The sequence below is a fragment of the Chinchilla lanigera genome, unplaced genomic scaffold (genome assembly GCF_000276665.1).
Source record: "Chinchilla lanigera isolate Chin_1 unplaced genomic scaffold, ChiLan1.0 scaffold00092, whole genome shotgun sequence".
Lineage (NCBI taxonomy): Eukaryota > Metazoa > Chordata > Mammalia > Rodentia > Chinchillidae > Chinchilla > Chinchilla lanigera.
In genome coordinates this window covers 3,021,520-3,037,701 of record NW_004955493.1, presented here as the reverse complement: position 1 = coordinate 3,037,701, position 16,182 = coordinate 3,021,520, and the positions used below count along the sequence as shown (strand labels likewise).

Here is a 16,182-nt window from a genome sequence, read left to right as displayed (position 1 = left end):
GGCCCCTCAAAAAAATTAAAACCTACCACATGACCCCACAACGCCACCCCAGGTGTATCCCAAGACAATGAAAGCAGGAAGTCAAAGGGGCGTGGGCACCCCCGTGTCCATCGCTGCACTATTCCCAATAAGCCAAAGAAGCAAGCTAACTGTCCTTCAACAAAACGGGTAAAGAGAACGTGGCACACATATAAAATGGCACACTACCCAGGAAAAGAATGAAACTGTGTCACTGCGACATGCGGGGACCTGGAGAAGTTTACGTAAAGTGAAATGAGCCAAGCACAGCCACACAAGTACTGTGTGACTGTACTCCCATGTAGGATATTAAAAAAATGGATCTCATAGTAGAATGGGAGTTACCAAAGGTGTGCGTAATCTGATAAATGGGCACTAGCTTACAATCAGATTGGAACAAGCTCTGGTATTATTGCACAGTAGGGTAATTATGTACTATTATTAAATTTCATAAAACTAGGACAAAGGTTTTTGAGTCTTCACCATAAATGATTGAGGAATGTTAAACTTGATATAAACATGAAAACATCACCTAGTACCTCACTGATGTATATCAGTTTTTATGTATTGGTTAAAATAAGATGTGGAGGAGTTTAATGTCAAAGCTGTTTGTCACATAACAGCAGGGTGTACACTGTACTTTACACACACGCGTGTGCACATCGGCTTTCGTGGTTGAGACACTTCTCAAGCGGGCAGCAGTGTAAAAAGGGCTTGCAAAGTGTACTTCAGAATCAGAGGTTTTGTTATAGTTCAGCACAGTAAGAACAGCATTTGTTAAAGGCAAGAAAAACTGGACAGCAGAGGAAGATATTTGCACTAACGCAGATGAAGAAACCATTAAATAGCTTTCTACCTACATGGTATTGCTGTGTTAAAATATTCTGGGGTCCAGCGTGATTTGGCATGTGGACACTAGAGGTATTTTTAAGTGCCTGACTTTAACACTGGAAGGTTTTAACTTTGGATTATCCTTGGCATAACAGAGCACCTGGTTACTGGCAGGATGCTTTTTATACCTGCAGTGGCTCAAAAATTAATTTCGTCCCTTAAAAAACTTGATATACCGCTGGCTGTCTGTGATGTTTTGCTCTATTGATCTCTACACATTTTTCAGCCACTGTGTAGGTGAGAATTTGGTTGGTAAAACATCTAAGTTCTAAAGAAGGGTATTTCATCTTATTTCCTCAAACCTGACTATGTGCAAGGCATGGTCTGGCTGCCGGGATATACATTACTTGTGAGTTAACATTGCATGCGGTGGAGCACCGCAGGCCATAGAAAGCGATCTGTAAAGTTACAGTGTATTCAGCGAGGCCACTGCACCTCAGGTGTGTGGGACCACACAGGCAGGAACGGGAGGGAAATTTTTAAGAAATTATAGAGGCAGAGCAGTAAGGGAACACTAGACAGATTAACAGCTGAGCTCGAGATACAGAATACGGTCTTTGAGGGACCAGCAAAAGTGGAGCCTTAACATGCTGTCGCACTCCTCCACGAAGGACAAAGGACTGGCTCTTCACAGTGGAACATTTTCCTGCTTAAAACATAAGCACGCAGCATCCAAAGCCGCGGGGATTTTTCACGATTGAAGAGTAAATACTTCGCACAATGCCTGGCAAGTAAGTTATTTTTAAAATTGTCTTAGGCCTTTGGTTTTGCTAAGCAGGACTCAGCATGCTAATTCAGATGTGGGGGTTCGTAGTATAGGTGCTTCAAGACAGGTGACGGGGAAAAGTTGGACAGTACACACCATTTGAGACGGGAAAAGAGTGACTGAAGGGTGAGGTGAAATCTAAGTCTACATAACCCCAACAGAGGAGAGTGGGGAGGCCACATCATGGATGAACTATCGCATTAAATGGGAGAGGAGTGGAGACAGGACGAGGGACTCCAAGAAACTGTCATAGACACAGGCTGCAAAACAAGACAAAAAAACCAGGCTGCAGTCAAAGCGAAGGCCACTTCCGCTTCATGTTACAGAACATGTCTGGGTAACGTGCTTGTCCTCCCATGATGGAATGTATGATAAAAGCTCTGGGTACCAAATCCTCAGTGGATGTGGGGAACAATTTGCAACTTTGGGCCAGACTAACTGGAACGAGTGTGCAAACCAGCCGGATTAACGGTCGGGACAGTATGTACAGTATGCGGGTGGGGGCAGGGCTGGAGTGCTCAGAACAGACGGGGACGTAATCATCGAAACAGAAGCACAGTCCTACAGAGGAAAAGTTCGTTTGACTCAAAAGTAACATTTCCCAAATCCAACTCACCCCTGAATTATTTTCACCCTTACCAGTATGCACTTGTGTTTTGTTTTTGTGGTACCGGGAATCAAACTCAGGACCTTGCACTTGCCAGGCAGGCGCTTACGCCGCTGAGTTATATCCCTGGCCCCTAGATTTTTCTTTCAACACTGAATGTTGCACTAGAAGTACTTTAGAAAGTTATGTCCACATGCTACTTAAAATCGTGTCAACCTAACACGGAGCACCCAACGCAGGGCCCCTCTGCAAATACTGTGCCACTACCCAAGTCCAAGCCCGAGACGCTGCTCTAGAGGACCAGCACGGATCACAGCTGGTCTCCCGTCCAAGCAGGCATTCAGGTAACTCCTATTTACACCGCAATCCTTTTCTCAGTTACACCGCAACGCTTAAGCACCGCGGTCAGCCCCACGCCCCAGTCCTCTCCGCAGCCTCTTACTGTCCGCAGCGTCCTTCCGGAGCCGCAGCAATGCAGGAAGCCGTCACAGCTGGACCTAGTGCTCAGTGTCTGCTTTACCAGAGGGCACACTGAGCAAGCCTAAGGAACCTAACACTTACCCGTATTTCTTCATAAGTTCCAAGTCTGCGATTACCGTTTAACTACGTCTCCAGCAAATCCTGCCCTACTTCTGGGCCCCTACCGCCAGCCCACCGTAAGTGTGTCTCCGGTGTTTAGGACTTTGTAGACTCAGTTCAGCTGACAGGCTCAAATGATGTTTTCCTCAGGGAAATGAAGGACACGCAACACTAATCTCGTAAGTAATGCGAACGTCCAACATTTGAAAAGTTTACTGAAAACTTTTATTGTAATCAAAACGTCACATAACGGGGTTGTAATGAATTCAGCAAATCATTCTGCTGATATTTTAGAACTTCTATCAGCTTTTGCCAGGCAATTAAAAAAATTCAAATGTGAAAATTTCACAGTAAACTCCACCCCAACTAATTAATGGTGGTTAAAAATAATAGGCCCTAGCAAAACCTCTCATGTTACATGGTCACAACTCACAATTCTGTACAAAAGTTCGTGTTATAAAGCTCTGATGTAAAAATCAAATAATCAAGCAGCAATATTTTAAGTGCAGCACAGGGTCTTCCATGTCATTATTTACAAGGCTTGAATCTCTTTACATTATAACAAAATTTAATACAGATGACTTAGTAATTAAGTCAATTAAAAAAAAATCTGCCCTTTACACAGGGACAGATTTCGCTTTTTGGTCATCCTTCTCCTTCTCCTTCTCTTTATCTTTGCTCTTCTTTGACTTCTTTTTCTTGTGTTTGTGTTTTTGGCTTTTTTCCAATTCTGCTTCAGTACCTGCATGTTTCTTATGCTTCTTATGCTTTTTGTGTTTCTTGTGCTTCTTCTTTTCCTTCTTTTTCTTTTTCTTCTTGCTGTCCTGACTTTCTGCGGAGCTGGCACTGCTGCTGTGACTCCGGGTCTGGCTTCCCGAAGGGCTGTGACTTCTACTTGGACTAACGCTAGGGCTGCTTTGACTCTGGCTCCTGCTCACGCCCACCTGCTCGACTGCTGGCGTGTCCAGGCTTTCTTTTGCTTTCTCCATCGTCTTCTCTTTCGGGTCCTTGGAAATGCTTCCAGAAGTATCGTCTTCTTTCACAGACACATTACTTTCACTGTCACTTTCATTGTAGTCGGGTTCAAAAGCAGCTTCATCAGTTTCTCTAGTCAGGTCGGAGGAAAGTCGCGAGGAGTGACTGACCTGGGGTTTAGGCTTTACAGCGTTCTTGTCAGTTTGCCCAGCAGGCTGCTGCTCCTTTTCTAGCTGTGGGTCTGGCGGGTTAAGTAAGTACGGCAACTTCCCGGCACTTGATTCTTTGCCGCTCCGCGCGTCTGCTGCGTGCTTCTCACGATCCTTACAGGAATTCTTATCTACAGGTTTTGTCTCTTCAGTTGCACGTTTTGTATCATAAGGTGACTTATGATCATGAGGTTTTTTGTCTCTCGAGGGACTAGAACTTTTCCTGGCATCTGCTGTTCCTTTTTTAGGCAAATCTCTCTCCTCCTTTGGCTTATTTTTCTGTCCGGCAGAATCTTTATTCCGAGAAGGAGAGTCTTTTCTTCTTGTTAACTCATTTCTTTCATCTCTCCGTTTGGAACCTGAATATTCTCTGTTCTCATAGTCGAGCTTTTTGTCTCTGCTGGGAGTAAAGTCTTTATTCGAGGAGCTGCGACTGGAGTCATGCTTCTCTGAAGTTCGAGACTCTTTAGATGACTGAGATGCACTTTTACAATTTCCTTGTTCATTTAAACGGTCCAGATTACTGTCTTTCTCTGGCTGAGTGTTACTCTTCCTTTTCTCAGGATTTTCCTTCTCTGATACTGAATGGTCTCGATCTTTGGTTTTCCCCTTTTCACTAGACGCAGAGTTTTTTGAACTTTTTGCCTCATGCTGCAGAACTTCATGGCTCATTTCCTTCGTTAGTTTCATTTTCTCTGATGGTTCATTCTCTTTCTCCGTGTACTTACCTGCACTGGATGGCTTAGGAGCAACGTTTTTTATAACACTAGAAGGCTTCCCCACACTTGCTATAGGCTGTGTGGATTTAATATCTTCTTCTTCAGATTCGAAGTCATCTTTATCCCACTTGGACTGAGGAACCTGGATCATGATGATAACATCTTCAGCAGGAGCGGTATTGTCATTATTGTATTCCTCCATAGTTTTAATTACAGTTCGCTTTGTGTCTGTCTTTTCTTCAGATTTCCGCACAGGACTGCCTCCAGTTGAGCTCGTACTAAAGAGGATAAAAATATTTTTAATTAATGAAGTGTTACTAATTATAAAACAATACAGGAATGCTAACTTCAACAAACTAAAGGTCCTTTTAACTTTAAAAAGCCAAAGTTTCTGCTCTAATAAAGCTATACAAAAATATGACTTAAGGATAATAAAGGTATCAAAACAAACGTTTCAACTCCCAAATCTTACAACTTTGTCTAACAATGTCTTTCTTTAAAGACCACTTAAAAGTGTAAACCAGGCCAATCCCCATGATCAGCACATTCTTAACGGGAAACGTACAAGTACAGGTAAAATTAAAAGGAAGTCATTTCCCCAAACAGGTAGCCACACCCGCCTGTCCACAATCAGGTACCTGGCGTAATCCACAAGAGTCGAGCCGGATCCCTCAGTCCCGGTGACTTTCCGTTTGGCCTTTCCTTTGCCCTTTTCCTGTTTAATTCTGCTGGAGGTGGACTCCAACTTCTCAGAGGGCTCTTTTGCACTAGGTACGTTTTCTGTACTCCCAATTTTTTTCCCAGTCTCTCGGTTGAGCTTGATTTTTTTGGCTGGGGCAGATGAGGATGGAATTTTGTCCTTCTCTGGGGACCGGTCCGCCTTTTCAAGGTCAGGTTCCATCCTGCGCTTTGGTGACGGTTTCGTTATTTCAGTTACTTCTACTTTAGAAATTTTCATGGACGATGACTCAAAATCTTTATCTACACCTTTCTCTTCAGTTTTCCTTTTTCTCTTTTCTCCCTTGCTGTCAAGCGGCTTGTTTTTCTCATTAGGCTTCTTGGCCTTTTCTTCCTTATTAGCTAGCTTTTCTGACTTGACATCTTTGGAGTAGTCCTTCTTCACCTTTTCCTCTTTGAGCGGCTTTGTCTCTGGGTGCTCTTTTGCAGATTTAGAGTGCGCTTTCCTGAGAGTGCCCACGATCTTCTCATCCTTCTGTGAGGAAGATGACTGTTTAGCGGGGTCCGTCTTTGGAGTCTCCTCTTTGGCTTTTTTAGGTGGAGGTTCAGACCGAGGAGATTTCTCACGCTCTCCATCTAGCTTCTCTGGGGGTCCTTTAGCAGGTTTTACGACGTTTTCTTTTTTGGACACAGCATACCCATCGTTCTTCCGTTTGGCCTTGTCACCTTTTGTTTTTGGTTTATCCTTTTCTCTCTTGTCCTTTTCAGACACGGATTTGAACGTGATGGAGTCTGCATCCATCGGCTCGTCTCTAACCGGTGTGGCATCATCTCTGCTTGGAAGAACGAACAACGAGTCCGTCTTGTTTTCTTCAACACCTGCGGGCTCTCTCGATTTCCTCGCAGTCTCCAACAACTCCGGGTTCAGAAAGCCTTCACTCTCTTCACCTTTTCTTCTCTTTCTGTGTTTCTTGTGCTTATTTCCTTTACCATCTCCAGGAACACTGTCGCCTTCCCTCTCTTTGGACTTTGTACTATCCTTCTGATTGTGACCTTCCCTTGTTGGAAGCTTCTCTGGGTAACTGCCACCTATATTTCGACTTCTATGACTTTGTCCAACATAATCTTCTCTGCGACCTCTTGTGAAGGGTGAATTTCTGACATTAAGTGATAAAAATCTCTCCGGAGAGAAGTTCTCCCTGTTCGTGGAGGGCCTAGGCTGTGCTCCAGCAGCATAACCTTTATAGTATTTCTCATACCACTCTCTGTATTTTCTCTCCCATTCTCGGTAACGCTCTTTTTCAAAGGGATCTCTAAAGTCCACATTCCTCCCATAATACGCTTTCACGTCATAAGGTGGTGGAACTTCTCTGTACCTATTAAAATATTCACGCTCGGCTTCTCCTTGAGGTACGTTCCGTTTGTTGGGAGACTGTCCCCTGAATGCTTGAGGAGATCTCGATCGTGAGTGATAGCGTCTGTACGGGGGTGACCTCGACCTGGACCGATGATACCCGTGGGACCGAGAGCGGGACCGGTAATTGCGACTCTTGCCCCTGCCTCTTCTGGGGTACGGAGGCGACCGTGAGTAGGAGCGCGAGTGTGAGCGGCTGAATGAGCGCGAGTAAGAGCGCGAGCGCGTGGAGCCGGATCTCGACTTAGAGTAAGTGTACGAACTTCTTGAATATGATGACCCACTATAGGGAGACTTGGACCTAAAAGTAAAAATGCAGCAGTAATTGGCAGTGGAGAAATACATACAGAATAAAATACAGATGCAGGTTCTAGCATTCTCACTGTCATTTTTCTTTATGTCAAGTTTTATCTTAGGTGATTAAAGAGGCACAGTGACCTCTACTAGAATGAAGTAAAAGTAGACGAACCAGAGCAATCGTTTATTACAAAACAAAAGTGAAGTCTTAACTAGAGTGGAGTGCATTAATGTATCGTGAGTTATATGAACTTATTAACTATTAAACAAAACACCAATTAAATTTATATTTTGCTGCCTGTCCAATTATTTAAATAGCAGTCCATTTTTCATCCTATACTGGCCAATAGTCTAATGTCAAAAGGAACCACATTTGAAGTGTAAGGCTAACTAAAAAAGAAAGACTTTTAAACAAACTTCCAGGGAATTTTTCCAATTCAGTTTTTTAATCAATAGAGTAATTTATGTTCTACTACTAACTTACAATCACACAGGTTAATGTTCCAGCACGAAGCTGTAGCCTTTGCCAAAAGGGTCCTTGTAAATGTCTTTGTCTATTTCCCTATTTCCTTCCTTCCATAAACATTTCCCAATTACTCTAAACTATCTATAAACAATGCCAAGGGACAAGGGCAATTTACTCCCCGTAACTGCTAGTTCTACGCAATAGAATTTACACTGAGACATTTTCTCAAAATAAACAGATACTGGGAAATAGGCAACACCTCCATTTCTATACACCTAGACCGAATCAGAAAACCTCCGTGAGCACAGTGTTACTTCTATCCACAGCTAATCCCTGGATATTCAAAGTCCCGCTTGTCATTCTGTGGTGAAGGCTTGCAGAACACTAACCTGGAAAATGAGCGCCTACGCTCCTTTTGAATCTTTTTGTATTCCATCAATTCCTTAGCAAAATCATTTGTAAACTCATCTAGCTTGGACTTTTTCTTTTCCCTAGTAAAATAAAGTTAAAGAGTGAAAGTTAACAAAAACCATTGAAGAAAACTAACAAGACAAATGTAATTAGATCATGAATGAAATGAATGAAATTGTCATTAGTTTTCCACTTTAAAACTATAAATAACTAGGAATCCCTGAGGAAGTTGCTTATATGGCTTTGGTTTAAATTTTAGGTGAATTCTCTTCTACTAAGTAGAAACATTAGAGAAATGTTTCCAAAGATGCCTACTTAACGTTACACCAGAAAATGGAAAGGTGCATAGTAATTTCACACGGAAACACTCACTCTTCCTTTAGTCGGCGCTGTTCTCGATAGAACTCTTCCCTGGACAAAGGCGGCGCCTGTGTTGTGGGGATGGTATTTGAATGAGCTGTCTGCACTCCTGATGATACCCAAGGTGTCGATAAGTTGGCAGGAGCTGGAGGAAACCCTGGAGGAGGCACGCTATACCCAGCAGGTGGCGGCTGGCCAGGAGGAAACTGAGGAGAAAACTGTGGGGGAGGGACACCTGGAGGGAGAGGAAGTGTATGGGGCGGAGGCGGATACAAAGGAGGTGGAGGAACAGGCACAAAGACTGGAGTCGCTGGTAGCGATGGGCCTTGAGTCCTCTGCGATCTTTCACTGTGGTGTCGCCCGCGGTTTATACTTCTGGAGAAATAAATTTCAAGATATCCCTTTAAATTTAATTGATCTCAGACAAGGAAGCTTACCTTCTCTATAAACATTCCCAAACACACAATGGAATGGATCAACTTACTCAGCGAACACAGACACATTACGCCACTTATTTGTAAATGTCAGTGCAGAGGCCGCATGGGGAGCCTGCAGCCCCTGATACTCAGGAGGCTGAGGTGGGAGGATCACTGAATTGAGGAGTTTGAGACCATCCTGGGCAACAAAGCAGGACTCCAACTCAAAAGCAAAAGGTAACTCTAACACAACGGCGATTTTTAAGGCCGTGTGGAGACTGAGATGGTGCACTAACAGGACCCTCACTGGCAGCACTGCATTTAAAAGTTCTCCTGTAAAGCTCAGATTATCACCGCACTCTTTATCCTTTGCTCCTGTCTTCAGAAGGAACTGACAGACGAATGCTGCTGGGACGCAGTCCTCCCCAAAATGCCTCTTAAGACCGAAGTTTAAAAGCAAAAAACCCACTCCCTGGCGCCTTCTTCTTGAGGAAATGGGTAAAAACCGTACAGAAAAGTTTTAATATCTGTAAGCAACACCTGATCACCTTAAGTTCTCTTCCAAAGGATAAAATAAAAATAGTGTTGCTGTAAGTTCCTGAATTGTGACTCAGCAAAGAAACTGAGTCTATTAAACTGAGTCCTTAGAGTCTATTGAACTCTAAAGTCTTTAGATTATGGCCACTTGGTACACCAAAGCAGGAGAAAAGGCTTAGATTTTAAGCTTTTCAGAGTTATGAATTAGTAACTATTATCTTTTTTTCCCTTTTAATTTTTTAAAAAAATTTTTATTTTATTTTATTTTTGGTACCAGGAATCAAACTCCGGACCTTGTGCTTGCCAGGAAGGCGTTTATGCCACTGAGCTGTATCCCCAGCCCTTTCCCTTTTTTATTTTTAAATTTTTTTTAGTTTTTTTTTCCGGTACCGGGAATCGAACTCAGGACCTTGTGCTCGCCAGCCAGGTGCTGTGCCGCTGAACTAAACCCCCAGCCCCACTTTCCCTTTTTTAAAATCATTGTCTCTCTGTGTAGTTCAGGCTGGCCTTGAACTCACTATGTAGCCCAGGCTGGCCTTGAACTTGTAGCGGTCCTCCCGCCGCAGTCTCCCGAGTGCTGGGATTACAGGCGTGCGCCACCAGGCCCGGCTTAACTACTACCTTTTAACACTAGATCAACTAGTGAAGTAGTAGCTAGCAATTCTCAATGGCGCAAAAGATACTTCTAATACTCTTGTTACAAAATTTTGGAGGCTCCTCTATCCTGGTGGCAACTGTGACCTATACAACAGAGATCTATGCTTTCCATCTCAGATTAACATTGTTTATGCCTTCTTAGGGCAACAGCCCTAACAATCTCTGGTCTTTTCTTTTGGAAAAGAAATGGTAACGGAAAGACAAATAAATGCAACTTTTCAAATGGGAGTTGAGGAAGTTAACTTTCATCATCAATATTCTGTATGCTTACAGGGAGAAAGTAGTTGGGAAGCAGTACAAAAGGTGTAGCCTTAAAAACCATCATTTAAAATATTAAATATGGGGGTGGTGTTGGCGTACACCTATAATCCCACCACTCGGCAGGATGAGGCAGGAGGACTGCCACAAATTTGAGCCTTGCCTGAACTACCTAGTGAGACTCTGACTCAAAAAAAAAAGGAAAGAAAAAAAAAATTTAAATACAAAAATACTAAATATAATTTATGCTTTTCAGAACTACGGACAGTTATGAGCGACTGAAAAGCAGCATGAACAGAATGACTGTCCCCCTTCCTCCTGCCGCTGCTTTGCTTCCTCGTCTCTGCATGCTCCTCAGCGCGTTTAAGACTTATCGCTTTCCAAGATGTCCAGCACGCCTACCTGTAGCAGCTTCTCTCCCCTCTTCTAATTTGCTGCGGTGGAGAAACCAGATATCCAAGCTTGTTGGAGCTATGCATGCGGGAAAGAGCATAAAATAGGTTTGAGCATTTTTGCGTGAGTATAATATGTGACCTTTCACTGTTCAGACTTTATGGTATCTGCTTCAATTACGCTGGAAACTTTTACCTACTGCATCTCTATTTATTCCAGGTAAAATCTGAGCACGTACTACATTTACTTAAAATTAATTTTCTTTTTCTGCTTAACCATATTATAACAATAATTAAGCTTCAATAAGGAATATTTTATTACATTTTAAGCTAGCATGAATGACTGAATTTCCTATAGGAAAGGGAGAGCCCACTGTACCAGGTGCTAACAGGCATTTTGTATGGTAAGGTAGCTAACAACACTGCGATTTTATGAATGAGGAAATGGGGGCTGAGCAGCAACAGCACAGGCCCACGGAGAAGCGGGGGTGCAAGCCCAGGTCTACCCGGGTACTATATTCCGTGTACCTTCTTCTAATCTCTCACTTAGCAATGAGAAGTTCGGTTTACCTCTTGCTTAAAAGACCTAAATTTTAGAATGAGTCTTAGACAGGTATGACTAAAAATTAGAAAGGTATTAAATAATTCTACTGATTTTTAGTGCCAAGAAACATCCCACAGAAATCCAAGTACTGTGCATTTCACGGTAAAAAGTCATATCCAGTAGATTTAAAAATGTAGCACGACTTTAACATAGATGATACTCAAAATAAAAACTTTGTTTGATACATTTTAATATTAGTATGTTATTTGTTTATGCAAGTCACATTTTGATACCCCAAACTAAGGGGAAAAGTTTAACCTTTTAAGTGACTCCATATTTAAAATAAATTTTCAAATAATTCTTATGTACTCACTAACTAAGGTCTAGTCAAGATCCTCATTTGTTTTTTTGTTTGTTTGTTTGTTTTCCGGTACCGGGAATTGAACTCATGACCTTGCGCTTGCCAGGCAGGCGCTGCGTTGCTGAGCTACATCCCCAGCCCCGAGATCCCCATTTGTTAAGACATGAAAGGAGAAAAGCATTTGATGTGTATTTTACTACTTTGGAGAAAGAATGACAATTGACCCTTAGAACAGTGTGGGTTTGAGCTGCACAAGTCCACTTGTATGTAGAGCTTATTCCATTTTTTTTTTTGAGATATGTGACAATTGAAAAAACTTCCATACGCAATAGCCTAAAAATGTCAAAAATTTAGAAAACGATATGCTCTAAATGCATAAAACATATGTAGTTAGTAGTTTTTTCCTCTTTCTACCATAAAATACATGCAAATCTTATGGGAAGTTTAAATTCATCAAAACTTATGCCCACAGACGGCACAAACACCATCTAGCCAAGGGAAACGTAAACGAATGTGAAGACGCAACATTCATACCCGGCCCACTGCAGTTCGCAGGGACCTCCTGCGATTACTGCTCAAGTATGGTCAACACCCACCGCATTTAAATACATGCGACGTAACCGCAATACCTGCAGCGCTTAGTCTCCAGTGAACTACCTGTGTGAAGCAACAAGACACCTTCCACAACTCTTCGCTATCTTTCACCACGAACAACACACAAAGTCTATGTCAGTGAACGGTTTACGTCAGTGAGCGGCTTCTGCTCAACAGTACCCTACCAGTAAAATTAGAGGAGTCAAAAGCTAGGGGCTAGAGGTGTAGTTCAGTGGTAGAGCACTTTCCTAGAACGTGTGAAGCCCTAGGTCCAATCCTCAACACTGTCCAAAAAACAATTTATGTGTAGATTTTCTACCCTACAAAGGCCAGCACCCCTAGCTCTCAAGTTGTTCAAAGGTCAACTGTACTTATAATACTTTGAAAAAATAATTCCTCATATAAGCTTGAATAGCTGACATAAAATCTGTATTAATGTGGCCTCTAACAGAGGAGTTACAATAAAAAGCACCCTGCGTCGGTTATAGATTCCATTACTCAGTTCAGAGCAATTATCTTCTTACATCTTTTGAAAAACATGTACTTACTGTTCCCAACCTGGTCGACCACCGCCTGGACGAGCAGCATTTATTCTTACTGGACCTTATAAACGAAAAATAGAAGCCATCAGTAAATACGAAATTGCATGCTGGATAAGGAGTCGTAAGGTCCAAATCAAAGTAACTTTACTCACCAGTTGTAGGGATCAGCTGTCCGTGTAATAATGACTGTCCAAGCAATGATGGGGTTCCAAGAACAGGGACCTGGTAACCCTTTTAAGAAGAACCACAAATAAACAAGTATAGTTAAAAAAGAAAAAAGGACAAAAGAGAATAGTTGAAAAAAACAAAATTAAAAAAAAAACCCCAAAACCCCAACCACAGAAAAGTTGGAAAGCCAGTAAATTTACCTTCTCTTCCATAAGAGCAGTAATTGCAATTGAAGAAGCTCCTTTTGAGTGCTCTGACGCAAGGGCTGCAGCTGGCAATATTTTAGTATCAGAATCCCTAGAAAATAATGTAATTGTAATGCATTAAAAAGTCATCCAATATGGTACACTGTGAGTGAAAATAACTCTATCTCTAACTGTCCATCATCAAGATGTGTGAAGTCAAAGATGATGAACATTCCTGAGGAAAGGAAGGACTCAGTCTTCGGTGAGTTCTTTATGCATAAATACAAAAGTAAGAAGGAACTACCTTAAGAACTACTACATCTGCTGGCCATGGTGGTGCATGCCTGTAATTCCAGCACTGGGGAGGCTGAGGCAGGAGGATCACTTTGAGTTCGACGCCAGCCTGAACTCACAAACTACGAAGCCAGCCTGAACTGCATAGTGAAACCCTGTCTCAAGAAAAAAAAAAGAACTACTACATATAGCTGGGAGGGGTGCGCCACTCTGTAAGCCCAGCACCCAGGAGGCTGAGTTAGAAGGACTGCTATGAGTTTGAGACCAGCCTGAACCACATTATGAGACCCTGTTTCCAAAAAACAAAATTATTACATATGATAGAAAGCACTTCCATGAATAGTAAAACTTCAAAAGGAAGTCAAAAAAAGTCCAAAGTATATGCTAAATAAATACCAAAGGACATAGGATTAGGACTAAATTTTGGTTTAACTCAACTACTAAACTGAAGGGGTGATCTTGGATGTGCCATAGGATTCTCTGGGCCTCATTTCATTTGTTCTCTGACATTGAGAAATACAAACTTACCGGAAGGGTCCATCTGACTTCTCTGAATGGACAGATATGGAGACAGTTGCAGTTATGTCGGGTACAGGAGCTGGGGTAGAAGATGGATTTCCAGGTACAGAAGAGGCCAAGGAAGACTGACTTGCAGTTAAGGAAGACAAAGAGGGAGCTGAGTGGGCAGATGAAGACGTCACTGGAATCATCAGAGGGTCCTGCTGCCGTGATATCGGAGATCTCATCAGAGGCTGTAGGTTTCGCTGAATGAGTGGTCTTGGAGGCGGGATCGGGGGTGGCGGGGGAGGTAACTGTTTTCGGAGTCTTTTTGTATAGCCAGTTTCATTTTTGAAGTTATTAACAGCCTACAGATACCAAACATAAAAGTGCAGAAATACATAATTACACACGTTTATTTTGTATTTATTTATTTGGTACCAGGACTTAAACTCAGGACCTTGTGCTTGCCAGGCAGGCACTGTGCCCCTGAGCTGTATCCCTGACCCCAGAAATACATAATCTAGCTTCCAATCAAGTAACCGTTAAATGCTTAAATTTACTTTCATTACAGGGTACAAAGATAGCTACCTGTCGTAAGAATTTGTTGGCGATTAAAGCATCAGGAGAGACATCATTCTGATGACAAGTTGGACAGGTATGGTCATCCGATTCCAGGAGTGCTGTTCTTATACCTACGTGTGAACGAATTTTCAGTATTAATAAAACATAGGACCAACTTGGTACCTGCAGAATGAATTAGAGACGGACTACATTTCTTCTGATAAATTACTGTTTTCCAAACACAGAACTGTGAAATCTTTTTCATAGTAGTCCTCTGCTCTTTCTCTATGACCTCAGCTACCTCAGAAAGCCACAGATACACTTAAACAAAGTGTAAACGAGAAGAAACCCCCTCCTAAACGAAGTGTTTTTGTTTCGCTGGTAATCAAAGTGTAGCACAGGGTGACGGACTACGGCGCGTGTGCTGCAGCAGTTGCACCTGACAGCTCTGGCAGGCTCGCTGTCACCGGCACAGTGAGGAGAAAACAGAAGTAAGAGCAGTCTGGAAAAAGCAACAGAAATGTGCACTCGGCTCAGCGTTTCCGGATAATCACAGTACAAGGGCACTTTAAACAACAAGCATCACAGCCCGGCACGGCGGTCCACACTTAGAATCCCAGCACTCTGGAGTCTGCGGCAGGACGCTCGCTGTGAGTTTGAGGCCAGCCTGGACTACAGACTGAGATCCTGTCTCAAAAAAGCAAAACAAAACTAACACAAAACCCCCACATCATTCCGGTAAGGAAATTACACACCTGCAGCACAGCAGGGAGAAGCAAGATGAAATTGTACACTCACCACTTACATTTCAGTAAGCAGTTTGTTATCCGAAATATATTTTAAGTGACCTCTTCCTGACCTTGGTCTTCAAAGAGGCTTGAAAATAGTTACATTCTAAAACTATCTTTACAGATGAAAAAAAACCATACCAAAACAGAACACTAAAATTTTCAGATAACACCATTTTCTTCTGGATAAGAAGAAACAAACTCATATCACTGATATGACTGAGTTAAAAAAAAAAAAAAAAAAAAGCCAAAACAAATGGTGGGAAGAGACTAAGGTATCATTTAAAAATATTCCCAGAATTATCTAAGGCCCCAAAGGCTTTAAAATCTCTGTATACAATACAAAACATGTAGAAAACAAAATTCTCTACTAAAAATATCACATACAGCCACCCTGATGGAAGTACACGAGGGAGTTAATGCTAATATTTAAGAGCACAAAGAGGCCAGTGTTTAAAAAAACCAGACTTCTCACTATTAAATGCTCACTGGGCTGGGCGCGGTGCACGCTCGTACTCCCAGTACTCCAGAGGCCGAGGCAGGAGGATCACTGTGAGTTCAAGGCCAACCTCGGCCACACGTGAGAGCCTGCACTACCTAGCTAACCCTGCCTCAACACGCTAACCACCACCACAACGAAACACAGTGCTGGTCAAGGCCTCTCCAAGCAAAGGTAAGTATCCCGAGTGCACGTCTTCACTGGCTCTGGGTTCCTTACACTCGTCACAGTAGCTGTTTCCGCAGCAGGGAATGACGACGGCGTCAGTCATAATGTCTTTGCAGATCAGACACAGCAGTTCATCTGGGATCGGGTCGTCCTCTTCTGAAGAAGAAGATGGCTCCTCTGGTAAGAAGGGTGGCTTTTCTTTCTTCCCAATTGCATACGCTTCTCTGTGAAAGAAGGTTTCAACGTTTTAACAGTAAGAGGACAAAATAATCATGCTATATGTTCTACTTTATAATTGGAACATATAATTCAGTACAAGGCCCATCA

At 42.5% G+C, this 16,182-nt stretch overlaps 1 protein-coding gene across 1 annotated transcript in view; it reads right to left on the bottom strand.

The window, feature by feature from the left end:
• Window positions 1-3,063: 3,063 nt before the first annotated feature.
• Rbbp6 (retinoblastoma binding protein 6) overlaps window positions 3,064-16,182 on the bottom strand; it is a gene marked incomplete at its 5' end in the record, with an annotated part of 31,117 nt that continues 17,998 nt past the window's right edge. Inside the window, 11 exon segments of the mRNA XM_005405106.2 lie at window positions 3,064-5,042; window positions 5,403-7,157; window positions 8,009-8,110; window positions 8,403-8,765; window positions 10,661-10,729; window positions 12,698-12,752; window positions 12,844-12,922; window positions 13,060-13,156; window positions 13,867-14,204; window positions 14,428-14,531; window positions 15,907-16,079. Of these exon segments, the coding sequence (XP_005405163.1) occupies window positions 3,479-5,042; window positions 5,403-7,157; window positions 8,009-8,110; window positions 8,403-8,765; window positions 10,661-10,729; window positions 12,698-12,752; window positions 12,844-12,922; window positions 13,060-13,156; window positions 13,867-14,204; window positions 14,428-14,531; window positions 15,907-16,079 (4,699 nt within the window). The 3' untranslated portion in view covers window positions 3,064-3,478.